Source organism: Syngnathoides biaculeatus, chromosome 12 (genome assembly GCF_019802595.1).
Source record: "Syngnathoides biaculeatus isolate LvHL_M chromosome 12, ASM1980259v1, whole genome shotgun sequence".
NCBI lineage: Eukaryota > Metazoa > Chordata > Actinopteri > Syngnathiformes > Syngnathidae > Syngnathoides > Syngnathoides biaculeatus.
This window is the reverse complement of record NC_084651.1, coordinates 8,344,873-8,361,803: the sequence shown is the minus strand read 5'-3', so window position 1 is coordinate 8,361,803 and position 16,931 is coordinate 8,344,873. Positions and strand designations below refer to the sequence as shown.

Here is a 16,931-nt window from a genome sequence, read left to right as displayed (position 1 = left end):
TTCAAGTAATCGACATACGACTCGACGTGATGCGCTATCCATTTATTATTATTATTATTATTTTAGATCAGCGGGCATGCGTGGGTCACGACCACGCCCCCCCCCCCCCCCCCCCGCTAATGACAAAACACCGCCCCCCAGGACCAAACATCTGTCATGCCCGACTGAGAGAGATAACCACAAGAAGTTTCCCGTCCTCCATAGCAACTTCATTCGTATATCTTACTCAACTCAAAAAAGTCGAGTTTTGGGGAGCTCAAAGATGATGACCATGACCCAAATGGAGACCACGGTGCGCTACGACAACGGCTACGAGGATGAGTACATGCTCCAGGAGGACGAGTGGGACCGGGACATGCTGCTCGACCCGGCTTGGGAGCAACAGCAGAGGAAAGTAAGTCCAAAAGTGGCTCCGAAACGCACCCAAAACCAACACCGAGCGTTTCTTCAAAAATAATTGATATCTAGTACAAGGGCCATGTACTAGTAAACTCTGAACAACACTAAACCTTACACTAGTAGAACAGCTAAATTATAAAGTTCTTCCAAACCTACGACAAGACATTTTTGCACACGAGTAGGACAATTACACCACATTACTAGTCAGGTTAAAATCTGCGTTGGTTGGTAACTTGGTGCCGGTAGTCCTGTTCGCGAAGCGCTGGAGGTTAACTAGTAGAATTTTATGTCAGTAATAGTGACAGTAGCACGTACTAGTGCTGTTTTGCCTCATATTTTCCCTATAATGATGACAACCGGTCCTCACCAGGGATGCTACTACTTGGATTTGAAGCTAATAAAACAACCACCCACTAGTAGAATAATTGTGTCTGTCGTCCTAGTAGCGTTTGTCCATGACTGCCTTTCATTAGCTCCATGAAGGTCGAAAGACAACCAAGCATTAGTTGAACGACTGTCATAAGAAACGTTAAGAAGACGACAGTGCTGCAGTAAATATTGGAATACTAGTAACATTTTCACCAAAATAGGACAAGTTTGGCACACTACTAGGATAACTATCTACATATGACTTCCAGGAGAAACTACATTCATGAACAGCTGTGCAGTATGAGTACCCCTAGTGAATTGCTGGATTTTAACTACTTCTTCTAGTAGCACAATATTGCCAACTAGTGCAACGTTTCTGGTCGCTTGTAGCATGTATTACGAGTGAGGGCAAAGAGCCTACTCGTAATTGTATGGCAGTAGTATAACATCTGTCGTACTAGCAAATATTTTTTTTGCTTCTGGAACAGCTATTTAAAAAACTAGTAGCACAACTACATGTCCCAACTGAGGGAAAACTGCAAAGCTGTTGACATGCGCACACCTTTAATACTGAAAAAGGAAGCTCTACATGTTAACTAGTAGAATTATATGTCATAGTAGTGGTTCCACTAATTTGTCCACTAGTGCAGAATGTACTAGTATGCTCTTTGTCCTCACTTGTAAGACACTTCAGTCGACTTGTAAAATGACTGCGTCTTACTCTTAAAGTTTCATCCACTTCTCCCTTCCTCTATGTCCTGTACACTTAAAACAATTTTTGCATATAAGAAAACTAAAGCAAAACTACTAGTGGGTATTTTTGGTGTTACTAGCAGTTAGTTCCCAGCCTGAGTAGAGAGACAATTCATATAATTTTACATGGTCTATGGCTCACAGCACATCACACAAAAAATGTTTCACAAGGAAGATACTAACATATTAATACTTTACTCTCAAATTTACTTATCATGATTCTCGGCTTGTTTAGTTAAACACAAAGTTTTTATTCTGTTGTATGTAATGCAACTAGTGGACACACAGGTTAATTTCACCTTCTGCTATCTAGTGGAAGAGTGTACTAGTTCTCCTTGTCAGGATACGTCACTGGCATCAATCGGTGAAATTGCGATTTTTGAGTATGCGCTGAACATCTGTGGCAACGGGCGAAATTTCTTTCTGAATGAAGCACAATGTGCCCAACTTGGAGTCATCGAATGTAGTCCCCCCCCAGGCTCTTTGACGGACGGATGCGGCGGGTACCGGCGAGACTAACAATAGCCCCGCTTTCCAGCGGCTCTGCTCTCGCTCCGATGATACGCTTGGAATGCGGGCTGTCAACAGATGCTCGCAACACATGATGACGCTCTCGGGATTTAGAATGGACGCTGCGTCTAATTTTAACCGCCGGCATTGTAGTGGGGCTAAGCTGTTGTCCTTCGTGCGGAATTATTTTGTTTATAGCGACGCGTGCAGAAAATATTGCACCGGCCTGACTGAATATAGCCTCGACCCCCCCCCCCCCCCCCATGCGCTTGGTTGATTTTAGGGCTTTTTGATTTGGCTTCTTTGCACAACTGGAGGCTCTTTAATTTTACCTCTCTGTCCCCCCCCAGCCCCCACACAGACCAACCACCGCCCCCGGTAGGATGAGGAAACTGTGTATTTGTGGCAACACAAGGTGACAACATTATTGTTCCCTTGACGAGATTCAGTTCCATTCCAATTAATAGGAAATTTAACATTTTTGCAACACGTTTTTAATAAGAAAAACAGTCTCTCCAATATACATCCATCCATCCATTTTCTTTCTTTCAACGGGCAGAAGGCAGGGTACACCCTGAACTTGTTGCCAGCCAATCGCAGGGCACATCGAGACAAACATCCACACTCAGAATCCCACCTAGGGGCAATTTAAAGTGTCCAATTAATGTTGCATGTTTTTGGGATGTGGGAGGATACCAGAGTGCCCGGAGAAAACTCACACAGGCACGGGGAGAACATGCAAACTCCACACAGGCGGGGGCCAGGATTGAACCCGGGTCCTCAAAACTTTGAGACCAACGCTTTACCAGCTGATCCACCGTGCTAAATACTCAGTTATGTAATGGACTCCAATAGTGTTGCACCATGATGCTTCAATGTCCATTACCATTGTGTTTTACATTGTGCTTATTCGGGTGTGTACACTTTGGCCAGTAGGTTGAATGATACAGACATGGGGATTTGATGATGAAACACACAATATCGTCCCATTTAAGCAATATTAGTTGCTTTTCACAGAGGATTAAGAATTTGTGTCTGTAAGTATCCTAGTATGCTGTTGCTTGAGTTAAACGTTAAATGCTTAGTTATTGCACATTGATGCCTGTGTAGTTATCCCGTCTATGGCATTTTGTGTTGTGTGTTAGCATTGGGCTAGCACAGTTTCATAAGACAAAGTTGAGTGGTTTGGTTAAAATATGCAATCTGTAATTCTGTTTGTTTTATGCTTGGTTGTGCAAACTTGAATTGGCAATAAACAAATGCTCAAATGTCAATCCCCTTTTATCGCAACTGAAGACAAAAAAAAAATTCCCAAGTGATAGCTTGTACATGCAGGTAATTTTTTTTTTTTAATCCAAATGTTTTGTTTTGATAGCATACACTTTGACGTTGACCAAAAAGTGAACCTCATAAAAATCAATAGAGAAATAAGCAAATTAGGACTGCATTTCAATGTCCAAGCATGGCGTTTGATGAGAATGTCGACGTCCCCAACACGGCCACCAGATCATCACGTCAGTTAGCCGGGGTGCTACAGCATAACATTATATAGCATAACATAACTTTTTCATCAATGGACTGAACACAAATGGTTGCGCAATTATTATAAAGAAACAATATAACTGTGATCAGTCATATATTCACAGTACACGATACACAGTATTTGTATTACTATTTTTTCTGACATGCAAATTATTTCAAAATTGGAACAAATTGGATGTCATTTCAAATTAATAACATTCTGGGCAAGTAAATTAGAAGCTAAGACATTTTTATTACTTCATTAACAGCCCATCCTATGCGACTTTTAATTTCAGTGAAAAGTAAATCCCTTAAACAATCCATGAGGTACGTCAAATAAAAGTGGCTCTTCTCTCGTGGGGCTAAATAAGGTATTAAATGTATAAAAATAAACAGATATAATGCTGTACTGTTGTGACCGGCATACCTCAGGTTGAGGTGGCAGCTAAGTATATACTAGAAACTGGATATAATGTACTGTACATAGCCATTTTCCCATTGCATACTTTTTCCCTCCTATTCTAAGTGCAGTTGAATAAGTGTGGTTCAGCATGTCGCTTCAGCGTTCTCGTACCCGGGAAGTTACTTTCCTGGCCACGGTGGTCCTGTTGCTCGGTGAACCTGCGCTGTGGACTTTTTCCTGCCTGAGAGTCGCAGTGAACCTTCACAGCTCTGCTCAGCCTTTCCCACGGTTTACAGTACTGTAGCACGGGAACAACCAAGGCTGAAGATACTGTGATATGCATGACCAGACAGTTGTTTGTATGGAAAGAAACATATTTGTATGGGATTTTCCACCCTTCACAGGCTCTCATCTTAGCGGTGCCACAGAAGCATCAACCAGCAAGGCTTGCTCCCAGCTGTATGTGATTCATAAATATTTTTAGTCCAAGCCGTCACCGGCAAATAGCGCCGTGCGGTAGGCAGTCTGAGTGCTCGGAAACGAGGTCCGCGGGATTGTTGCGACTATTCCAAGGCAAATTTGGTGCACCAGCAGGCTGCCGTTCTTAACAAGGATGGCAGCAGCTCAAACTCACACACCCGGGGGGGTGATGTCGTTGTGAAATGTGACGGCCTTTTAGACCTGAATTCTTAAAAAGTAGCTAGCTGTACTTTACACCCACAGGCATTGCAAGGATGTGAAAATGAATTCTCAAATTGCTACATGTATTGTTAAATTTACGCAAAACAAAAAATATTCCGCTCATCCATCCATTTTCTTCATCCATCCGCCGTAAAAACTGCACCAAACAAATATGAGCGTTCGTCTGAGATGTCGCGGTGTGGCGACCCCTAACGGGACAAGCTGAAAGAAACTTACTATTCAGTACAATCGTGGTACTTTGACTTACGAGTTAAATTTTTAGCTTCAATGAAACTCAAAACTCAATTTACTCAGATAGTAAATAATATTTCTCTCTGAAATAATTAAAATAAATTCCTGTTCCAGTCCTACCCAAATAGATCCCAATTTTGTTTACTTGAAAAAATATCAGAGTAGTATTATCCATCCATCCATTTTCTTCACCACTTATCCTCACAAGGGTCGCGGGGAGTGCTGGAGCCTATCCCAGCTGTCAATGGGCAGGAGGCGGGGGTACACCCTGAACTGGTCGCCAGCCAATGGCAGGGCACATTGAGACAAACAGCCTCAGTCACAATCACACGTACCTTGTGCCAATCAGTTGCATTGAAGAGGAACTACTGCACATGTCAAAGTTTTGATGGGAGTCAGTAGATCAAGATATGTGTGACCCACACAGGAAGTGTGTCAATAAACAAGACACCTGAGCAAAAAACATTACTAATCTTGAACAATATAATAGTTATCCTCCAAAACTAAAAATACTATCATATTTTTATACAAGGTAATCATGTTGTGGCATTGGCCTCATAGTTCTGAGGACCTGGGTTCAATCACCTGTGTGGAGTTTGCATGTTCTCCCCGTGCCTGCGTGGGTTTCCCCCGGGCACTCCGGTTTCCTCCCACATCCCAAAAACATGCAACATTAATTGGACACTAAATTGCCCATAGGTGTGATTGTGAGTGCGACTGTTGTCTGTCTGCATGTGGCCTGCGATTGGCTGGCAACCAGTTCAGGGTGTACCCCGCCTCCTGCCCGTTGACAGCTGGGATAGGCTCCAGCGCTTCCTGTGACCCTCGTGAGGATAAGCGGCAAAGAAAATGGATGGATGATTTTGTCTTCATTGGAATTGCATGTCCCATGTATTGATCACCCGCTGCTGAGATATGCGCGAACTCAGAAGCGATCCTAAAGAGTTAAAGTGGTACAGTATAGAAAATTAATGAATAGTTGTTGGATTTAGTATCATTTTGAAAGATTCTTCTGGTTTTAGAGTAACACAAGCCTATAATGTCACACAACAATGACTCGGAACTATTGTAAAACAGGGTGACAATGTCACAACAAGCATATTGCGTATAAAGGTGTACGTTCGAGGCCGAAGATGGTGTTGTTCATATTTTTGGGCTCTGGATTTCACTCATTAATTTAGATGCAAAATGTCTCATTTGATGTTCCGATCCCAATATATTTGTCACTTATTTAAAGGTATTCTCTTATCTCTAAATTTGTAATGAGTGTGACATGGAAGAATGATTTAGATAAGAGAGCCACCTTGCGATTGTAACCAATCACATTTTAAGTGCCCACACAGTGATGGACAGCAGGGAACAATTTCTCTGTCCACATGACATTTTCACTTGCGCTGACGCGACGACACATTTTGACGTGATTCCCTCCCGGTGGGTCCCTTATCATGAAGCACACCAGAGCGCTCTATATTTAACACCTTATATCAGACGGAATGCTGAGCTCCTGGCTCTTCATCCATTGTTGGCGCGTGAGGGACCCAACAAAAATAGGAGGAGAAGGACAATAATCCCATCTTAACAGGATTTACAGTATCTCACAAAGCACATTTGTTCTGATGCTATGAATGTATAGTTTGAAAAGAAAAGACATTTGACTGTTCTGGGTCAGTTTAGGTCACTGTTTCCCGAACTTAACTGACCAAAGGCGATCCCTTTCACATTAAAAAAGGCACACCACCAAATATAAATGGCATAAAAAGTATGAATACTGAGATGGTGAACTCATCTCACTCTCTTTATTTTTAGAGCATAATTCATAACCAACAACAACACCATAAATTAACATCAAGAAAATTGAAGAGTGCAGAAAAAATAACGTCATTTCTCATATGCACAACAGCACAGCCAAACAAATTGACTTTCAGTCTGGATTTGAATGTTATTAGAGTTGAAGCCTGTCTCAAATCTTCGGGAAGACTTCCAGATTTTAGCAGTGTAAAACTGAAATCCAGATTCCTCACTCTGGCCACCAGCAAGAGACCACTTGTTGATGTTTTCAAAGCCGGAATGGTTCATATATCATGGATCTACTTTGGCGGAAGACAACGAAGAGAGTTTTACCCGAGCAGACCTGTTTTGAAGTCTGTTCCCCGAGCGACAAGAAGCCAGTGCAGAAACCTGGGCATTGGGATAATATAGTCGTATTTCCAGGTTTTTGTCAGGATTCACGTAGCAGCAATTTGGATTTTATGCATTTGTCTTATACCCTGTTAGATCGCCCTGCTGGAAATAAAGATATGGATTAGTCATGGGTTTAATGCAGCTGTGAAAATTCAGGTCTGTGTCCAATATTTGTCCGAGTTTGACTGAAGGGGATTATTTAAATCAACACAGTAACCTGCCATCAGTGACATGTAGCTCTTGACGTAATCTGCATAGTTGTGGAAGGACACGTTATAGCTACGTATCAACTGCGATTATGGAAGTATTTCCAGACTCAACAATTGGAGTCTCAGGATTAACCCCTGTGGAACCCCACAGGTATAGTCTCTGGTCCCGACCTCCGCTTGTCTGTTCTCTGTGACCTCCCCATTACTGTTATTTTTAGTCCACACCTGGTATTAGACCTGACCCTTCTGCTTTGGTCTGCATATTGCCACTGCAGAATATGATGCTTAATTATATTCGATTCAAAGTTTGATTGACTTGGAGTCTCTGTTCTGATAGACCTTCACTGCCTGGTGTAACTCCCACCTGAGGAAAGCTGGCACTCAAATTGAAAACATTGAAGAAGACTTGAGGAATGGACTGAAACTCATGCTGCTTCTGGAAGTGATCTCAGGTCAGATTCAGTTTTTGTACTAGTTTGTTTCTGACAGTACTGCTCAAATTTTTTTCCAAACTGTTTTACTGTTACTGTTTTACTCATATGACCTTCCCAATATGACATTTTGGCAGGTGAGAGGTTACCTAAACCGGACAGAGGGAAGATGCGCTTTCACAAGATTGCTAATGTCAACAAAGCACTGGACTTCATCACAAGCAAAGGGGTAAAATTGGTCTCCATCGGAGCAGAAGGTACCAAAGCCCAAATATAAATTATAGAAAGTACTGTATCACCATCGTGTTCGATAATATGATTTGTGGTCATATTTTAGAGATTGTGGACGGGAATGTAAAGATGACGCTTGGAATGATCTGGACGATAATCCTCCGCTTTGCCATTCAGGACATTTCTGTTGAAGGTGGGATGAATAAACATTTTAAACTACAGACGTACATTGAGATATTGTACATTAATATGTTCTGTGACCATGCTGGTTCCTCAAAACACTATCTCAAATCATCTTTCACCATTGAAATTAATATAAATAACAATCAGTCCCCGTTTTCCCGTCTGCTATTGTACTTTATAAAGTAATTTACAGTTGTAACTAAGTAGTAATACATATACACGTGTGAGTGTTGTGTTTCCTGACTAGATTTATTATTCATTCTTATTTTACTCATGTATTCAGTTTGCATGTGGGGATGTAATCATGCAGCAACCTGGGGCCGGGAGGGCTTTCCACATTATGTAGGACGTCCCACACATTCTACTGCAGCCGTGGTGGTTATTTTGGTTATGAGCTGGGGCACCTCTCGGTGTAAATGGCTCCCGCAGGTTGTCGTTCCTAGCCTAGATCATCTGTGCCTTGCCAACTCTCTATTCTATCTCTATCTACATTTAGCATGGGACTGGGATGGCTGGAGTTGTGTAGTTGTCCTGCGATTTTCTTTGTCTTTTCCTAATCTCCTTGATGTACTTTGGGTTGCATTTTTTTACGTGAAAAGTGCATTTTATTTGATGCTCATGTGTTGCTGCATTGTTTGTGTTAAAAGACCCGTTTCTCAAAGTGCTACAATACAAATCACATGTAAATTGCATCCATTAGCCTATTTCTGTCTCCGATGTTTTAGCATTAAGGTGGTGAACTTTAAGTGAAAGTTATGTGGTTGTTTCCAATCCCCTTTTGTTTAATTTGTCAGTAAACCTAACCTGGGAGTCCTGTAAGACTCTTTTTTTTTTAAGAATTGTTCTCTACCTGCCAAACTGACGCTTGTCGTCAAACAAGATGTTAGTAGCCACCGAAGAGAACTCGTATGCCGATGTTAATTCTGTTAATGTATAGAGCTCGTGGACGTACGTCACTGAAGTCACGTGACTGGCCATACTGCCGGGCAAGCAAAGCATTGCTCAATGCTCAGTCGGTTGGTGATGACACAAAAATATGTCTTATAGCACGACGCCCAGAGTTTTGTCCGATACCGTTAAACATTTAGAAGGTGATTAATAAATGAAGGTACGTGGAAAAGTGAGAGACACTTGGCATAGAGGACCCATATTTAATGCTGAAATCCATCAATCCTTTCAGCTCGTATTCAATACAAATACCAATATTTAAATAAATGACCCTTGGTTTTACACAAACCCGCACTCATTAACTATGATTGGAAAAAAAAGAGGACAACCGAGTTGGCTCCTCCGTAGCGTTTCCCAAGAAGTACTTTTAATGCCGAGTTGGGTCGTTTGAGAACAATGCGTTAAAAAAAAAAAAGATGGAGTCAGCTCCTCCGTACACAAAGCGTGTTGCGGCCACACGTTAACCTACGTAAACCTCTGTGTGACCGACGGTTTATCTTCTTTTTTTAAATACGCATTGGACTCATTTGAGAAAAATTCATATGAAAAAATAAGAAAGTCTGTCTGGGAGAGGTTGACCGCAACACGCTTCCGTGTACGTTGGAGACGACTCCCTGTCGTCGTTTTGTTTTTTTTAATTGCTGAAATCCATCGATGTTTCCCATATTTTCAGCTGGTATTTCATAGAATGATCTCTTTGAATATCAGTCCCGTCTGTTGTAAAAACCGCACAGCACAGCACAACAAGTCTCGGGCATTTTGTATATTCTGCTCCGGTTCAATGTCCCCTACACTGTCGAGCAACTCTTTTTGACCGGCAATATGGCTCCGTGAAAATGGGGACGTCACGTGCACGAGCTCTATACCTGAAATGGTAAAGAGGAACCCATGACATCGTCATCATATGAACAAAGCCGCTATTGTACCTTTAACATCTGTGCAGAAACATCAGCCAAAGAGGGTCTCCTCTTGTGGTGTCAGAGAAAGACCGCCCCCTACAGGAATGTCAATGTCCAGAACTTCCATGTCAGGTAAGTCATCCAATACTTTTTTTAACCTCAACCACACAAAATTAATGGAAGTGATGTATTTCAGGAGATATTGCAGAACTATTTTCTCGGTGAACACACAATTTAATCATTTGTTGTATTTTATAGTTTCAGTACCATTTACTTTCAGACCATATCCTCCAAAAGTAATACTTCAGGCAAGATTTTTTAACACAATTTTGACATCCCCAAAATTCATGGTTTAAATAGCATTGAAGGAGTGGCTTGATTTGCAAAGGTGCCTCTGTGAACTGACATGTTGGCTCTCTCTGCTCATCGGCCCGTGAAGCTGGAAGGACGGCCTGGCCTTCTGCGCACTGATTCACAGACACAGACCCGACCTGCTCGACTACTCTAAGCTCAGCAAGGTGTCGTGCATGTGTTTCACCTGTAACCAGGATGCTGTGTGTCAGACCCAAACACTAACCTGACTGCTATCCACATGTAAAATAATAATCTTTCACAGTGTAATCAGATAAAAACACTAAACTGTACACTAGGTATTGGGTTAATGGAATTCCATATTTTGATTGACACTGTCAGAGAGTTCTGTTGATCCATTTCGTAGAGCGCTTGTCCCGATCAGGGCCGCGGTTGAGCTGAAGCCAATCGCAGCTGACTGTGGGCAAGAGATGAGTTGGAGCCTGCAAGATCTGGCAACCGTACCATTCACAGTAACATTTATACCTATGAGGTGTCTTTATTATACACAGTGAAGAAAATTAGTATTTGAACACCCTGCTATATTGCAAGTTCTCCCACTTAGAAATCATGGAGGGGTCTGAAATTTTCATCGTAGATGCTTGTCCACTGTGAGAGAGATAATATAAAAAGAAAAATCCAGAAATCACAATGTATGATTTTTTTCAAACAATTTATTTGTGTGATACAGCTGGAAATAAGTATTTGAACACCTGTCTATCAGTTAGAATTCTGACCCTCATAGACCTGTTAGTCCGCCTTTAAAAGTCCACCTCCACTCCATGTATCATCCTGAATCAGATGCACCTGCGTGAGGTCGTTAGCTGCATAAAGACACCTGTCCACCCCATACAATCAGTAGGACTCAAACTTGCAACATGGCCAAGACCAAAGAGCTGTGCAAAGACACCAGAGACAAATTTGTACAGCTCCACACGACTGGAAAGGGCTATGGAGAAATTGCCAAGCAGCTCGGTGTAAAAAGGTCCACTGTTGGAGCAATCATTAGAAAATGGAAGAAGCTAAACATGACGGTCAATCTCAATCGGAGTGGAGCCCCACGCAAGATATTACCTCGTGGGGTCTCAATGATCCTTAGAAAGGTGAGGAATCAGACCTGGACTACATGGCATGGCTTTGTCAATGACCTGAAAAGAGCTGGGACCACGGTTTCCAAGGTGACTGTTGGTAATACACTAAGACGTCATGGTTTGAAATCATGCATGGCACGGAAGGTTCCCCTGCTGAAACCAGCGCATGTCAAGGCCTGTCTTAAGTTTTCCAATGACCATTTAGATGATACAGAGGAGTCATGGGAGAGTGTTTTGTGCTCAGATGAGACCAAAATGGAGATTTTTGGTCATAATTCCACTTGCAATGTGGCAGGGTGTTCAAATACTTATTTTTGTCACTGCATAACATGCATTAATTTGGAATGTGGGATGAAGCCCGACTACCTGCCGAAAACCCACAAGAGCCAAAGAGAACATCCAAACTCCATACAGGAAAGCCAGAGCTGAGATTCAAAACCAGAACCTCAGAACTGTAAGGCAGCGTTCATGCTAACCACTACCTCACCCATCAATTTTAGTGTGGGTATAGTTTAGTTGGAAGACCGATGTAAAAGTATTGGGAGCAAATCTCAGTAAGATGCAGTGCACCTCTTTTTAAAAAAAAAAGTCAAATATTTAGAACAGTTGGACATTTCCACAATCCAAAATGCCGTCATGATCAATGCCTCCTTGATAGCGTCAATCAACGTGTGCATTGTCTTCCTGATACAGGCCTTGTACTGGATCTCATTCGTGGTGTACCTAATATTGTGTTCTATATAGTGCATCCAAATTAATTAGAATATCATGCAAAACCCAATTTATTTCAGTAGCGCAGTTGGACAGGTCAAACTCATTTTATCGATTCATTCAAGACAGAGGGAAATGTTTCGTCATTTTATTTTGCGTAATTCTGATCTTTGTCTTACAGCTCTTGAAACACAGAATTCACCATCTCGAGAAATTAAAATATGACACTAGAAACATTCAAAATGATTTATAAAATGTAGATTTCTGAAAAGCATTTTCAGATGCTTAATGATTCTGAAAATATGCAAGTTTCGCTTTTGAATTGAACTGCGGTACTTCAAATATACTTCTCTGGGATATTTACATTGTTTGTGATGGATCTGGATATGCATTTGAATTCAGACTCATTCTGGGAATATTATACGGCGTGTGTAAGGAACTTTTGGAACATGTTTATCATCATCTTGTAACATAAGAACTTAAATGGAGGATGGCTACATGATATTATCTTCGTTCCCTACTGTGGGAATATTCCTTACACAAGAGCACTTTGTGAGCGTTTTCTGTTCAAATTTCAACATCGAAGAACACTATTAAACATATTAATACCAAACGTGGCCATTGTAGCTGTTCAGCAGGATTGACTTGTCTGTTGTCAGTCTTGGAACCAGAAGCCCTCGCTTTTCAACACTTGCTCCAACAGCCACGGAAACAAGAGCCTCGACGCTGTGGAACTCTGCCTCGCCCCTGCTATGACAGCCGCGAGAGGCTACTAGTTCTTGTGAGGGTTAACAAGAACACACTAGCTCAGCGGAGTGACACTCTTAGCCATATTGGAACTTATCTACTATCTCCCATCGTTTATTTTATTTTTTTTATTTTTTCCACTCTCTCTTATGCACACATTCACGGTCTGTCATCCACGGACTTTTTAGAGTGCAGACAGTATCACTGTGCAGCTGTTGAGCTTGGCTCCAGGTGAACGTGCCTTTTGGCCTTGCATTGTTGAAGCATAGAGCCGCTAGGGGTGTCCTCTAGTCTATCCGAGCTTCCATCCTGTTATCATCTGATCCCTCCATCTCCTCTGATGGATCGTGGAGCAGCTGGCCCTGTCGTTCATGTCGCGGGCAACCACCTTTGTGGCGCAGAGACGATGGCAGCAGCGCTTCAATGCATCCTCACTGACTGTCCGGTTAGCAGAGAGACTCTCAGCTTTTGGTCCTGTACGCCACTTTCCACACTCTTGACAGTAATCAAAATTATGGGAAGATACTCAAAATGCAATGAAAAAAGGTTTTGTCATGCGGCACGCTGAATCAGTTCTGATGTCCCGGGTTCAATCCCAGAGCCGCCTGTGTAGAGTTTGCATGTTCTCCCCGTGCCTGCATGGGTTTCCTCCAGGCACCCCGGTTTCCTCCCGCATCCCAAAAAACATGCAACATTAATTGGACACTCTAAATTGCCCCTAGGTGTGATTGTGAGTGCGATTGTTGGCTGTCTCTGTGTTCCCTGAGATTGGCTGGCAATCAGTTCAGGGTATACCCCGGCTCCTGCCCGTTGACAGCTGGGATAGGCTCCAGCAATCCCCGCGACACGCAAAGAAAATGGATGGGTGGATGGATGGTTTTGTCATACCAATGTCCAGAAATGCCCCCCCTTACAGCAACTTACCTCTGTTTGACCCAATATTGTATCCACTTTCTCCACACGTGGCTAAGACCACCCTTTTCCTCTGATTGGTTGCCTCCAAGTAGAAGACCCAACCCTCGCTACTTTTTAGAGCACATGTGTTATGTCGACAGTGCTGGGTTAGAGAAGTAGGCAGAGATCTCCAAAAGTGAGGTAGATGAGGTCAAGAAGTTCTAATGACCTCTTAGTGGAAAAAGGTCTGTAGATCAGGAATGCGTGGATGATTTTATTTCACATTTCCTATCCATTGCGTAATCATGTATTTCACGTTAATTGATGCACCTTAGAGCCAATATACAGTAACATCCCAGATAGAAAAAGTTGATTTGCCAAACGAGCGACCTTTAAGAAGCGCTTGTCCAGCTCCACAAGTTACATTTCAAACAATTAAATAATGCAGTTGTGGCAATATCAGACTTTATTTAATAGGTAATCGATAGCATTTTTCCTCTAACATTGCAACATTTTTCTCCTAACATTACAAAATCCCCTAACCCCAATGATACAGCTTCATGCTTGTAACTTTTTAGGTTTAAGTTTTCTTGCTATTTGGAGAGATTTTTTTCTTTACTTCAGAGATTCACATTCTAATAAAACAGCAAAGTATTGGTTGATCAGTTCTTCTGGATTGACTTTGTATGCTGGTTCATATCAAACCATTCTGCAGATTACTTTTTGACAGCATTTAACACTCCACTGTGACGAAATTACTTCGCCTAAAACAGAATTACCAATAGAAGGAGTCATGAAGTGGATTCTGTAGTTGTTGCGCCAAAACATGATTGATTTTCCCGTTGAGACACGAGCGACCTCATTGATCAAATGCTGCATATCACTCTAATGAAAGCTAGAAGTGAGGGGTTTAAGCTACAGATTTTCAGATAAATGAGAATTGCTTGCAGGTGATGAGGAAATAGACGTGTCTACTGTAGCGTGCAGGTCAGGTTCAGTGATATTTTGAATCTGACATTGCTGTTCAGTCACGTGGAATTGTATTTCTTTATTTAGGATGATCCCCTGGGCAACCTGAACCTGGCTTTTGACATAGCTGAGAAACACCTGGACATTCCCAAAATGCTCGATGCCGAAGGTAATCATGTTGGAAAACTGAAAAGACCTTTGTTTTTAGGTTTTTGTGCTTAGAGACATACATGGATAGATGTATTTTAGGGGTACTGTGGAACTCTCTCAAAACTAGCTCCCGATACCTGTTTTAGTTTGGGTGGACATGACCATGACCATGACCAATGATCATGAAAAATGGTTCGGAGCTAAATTATTCAGTATTTTTCTGCCTACGCCGGCCGTGTCAAACTCGTTTTTTTTCACGGGCCACATTGTAGTTATGGTTTCCCTAAGAGGGCCACTGAAACTGTGAAACCATAAAAGTCTTTACTCGCCTCATCGTATTTCTACACAAAATTTATGACGTTCTGAATCAGAAGTCAAGGATCACGGATTTTTAAACTATTGTTCCTGTTTGGTAACACAAACATTCTTCCACTATATCAACATTATCATTTATATAACAATTTAAAATGTTGTTTCAAATTTTAAGAAGTTTCATGATTTGCCTTCGTGGCCACATAAAATCACATGATAGGCTATATCTGGCCCCTGAACCTCGAGTTTGACACCTATGGCGACGCTATTAAATGTAGAGTGCAGATCGGATCAATGTTTGATCATAATTTTGAAGATTTGCCATAAAACGTAGGTACAAGGGCCATTCTTAGATTCTTACAGCTTGAATTGTAGTTATAGTTGACATACAATGTATATTTTTTATTCAATCATTCATCCACTGCTGTCATTTTGACACCGCTTCCTCCAAAGATATCATCAACACGCCGAAGCCTGACGAAAGAGCCATCATGACTTATGTGTCCTGCTTCTATCATGCTTTTGCCGGTGCGGAACAGGTACGTAAAATCATCGTATAACTTGATTTGCTTTTCCCTTCTTATTTGAAATTGTTCAGTCTGGTCGACGTACCGACCACTTTGAGAATCGCTGAATGAAATGTTAAAACTGCGCAGTCTTTCAATCCAGTACTGTCTACTCTACAGTGAAGAAAAGAAGTATTTAAATACCCTGCTATATTGAAAGTTCTCCCACTTAGAAATCATGGAGGGGTCTGAAATTGTCATTGTCGGTGCATGTCCACTGTGCGAGAGATCATCTAAAAACAACAAATGTATGATTTTTTTTATGAACGATTTATTTGTGTGATACAGCTGCAAATAAGTATTTGAACACCTGAGAAAACCAATGTTAATATTTTTTACAGTAGCCTTTGTTTGCAATTACAGAGGTCAAATGTTTTCTGTAGTTGTTCACCAGCTTTCCACACACTGCAGGAGGGATTTTGGCCCACTCCTCCAACATAGATCTTCTCTAGATCAGACAGGTTTCTGGGCTGTCGCTGAGAAACACTGAGTTTCAGCTCCCTCCAAAGGTTTTTGTATTGAGTTTAGGTCCCGAGACTGGGTAGGCCACGCCAGAACCTTGATAAGCTTCTTACAGAGCCACTCCTTGGTTTTCCTGACTGTGTGCTTCGGGTCATTGTCATGTTGAAAGACCCAGCCACGACCCATCTTCAATGCTCTGACTGAGGGAAAGAGGTTGTTCCCCAAAATCTCACAATACATGGCCGCGGTCATCCTCTCCTTAATACGGTGCAGTCGTCCTGTTCCATGTGCAGAAAAACACCCCCAAAGCATGATGCTATCACCCCCATGTTTCACAGTAGGGATGGTGTTCTTGGGATGGAACTCATCATTCGTCTTCCTCCGAACACGGTTAGTGGAATTATGACCAAAAAGTTCCATTTTGGTCTCATCTGACTGCAAAACTCTCTCCCCATGACTCCTCTGTATCATCCAAATGGTCATTGGCAAACTTAAGACGGGCCTTGACATGTGCTGGTTTAAGCAGGGGAACCCTCCATGCCATGCATGATTTCAAACCATGACGTCTTAGTGTATTACCAACAGTCACCATGGAAACGGTGGGCCCAGCTGTTTTCAGGTCAACGACCAAATTCTGTCGTGTAGTCCTGGGCTGATTCCTCACCTTTCTAAGGATCATTGAGACCCCACGAGTACATTTTGAATTGA

General features: G+C 42.0%; 1 protein-coding gene across 2 annotated transcripts in view; it reads left to right on the top strand.

Moving 5' to 3' along the window:
* The first annotated feature begins 174 nt into the window (after positions 1-174).
* Positions 175-16,931, top strand: part of actn2b (actinin, alpha 2b) — a 28,775-nt gene continuing 12,018 nt past the window's right edge. The window contains exons 1-8 of one of the 2 annotated variants that reach the window (XM_061836832.1): positions 175-394; positions 7,616-7,730; positions 7,847-7,966; positions 8,047-8,133; positions 10,015-10,102; positions 10,410-10,488; positions 14,821-14,902; positions 15,649-15,734. In XM_061836832.1, coding sequence (XP_061692816.1) covers positions 263-394; positions 7,616-7,730; positions 7,847-7,966; positions 8,047-8,133; positions 10,015-10,102; positions 10,410-10,488; positions 14,821-14,902; positions 15,649-15,734 — 789 coding nt within the window. In that variant the 5' untranslated portion in view covers positions 175-262. Of the gene's footprint in view, positions 395-7,615; positions 7,731-7,846; positions 7,967-8,046; positions 8,134-10,014; positions 10,103-10,409; positions 10,489-14,820; positions 14,903-15,648; positions 15,735-16,931 lie in introns of those variants that run through there. The other variant, XM_061836833.1, reaches the window with a different exon arrangement.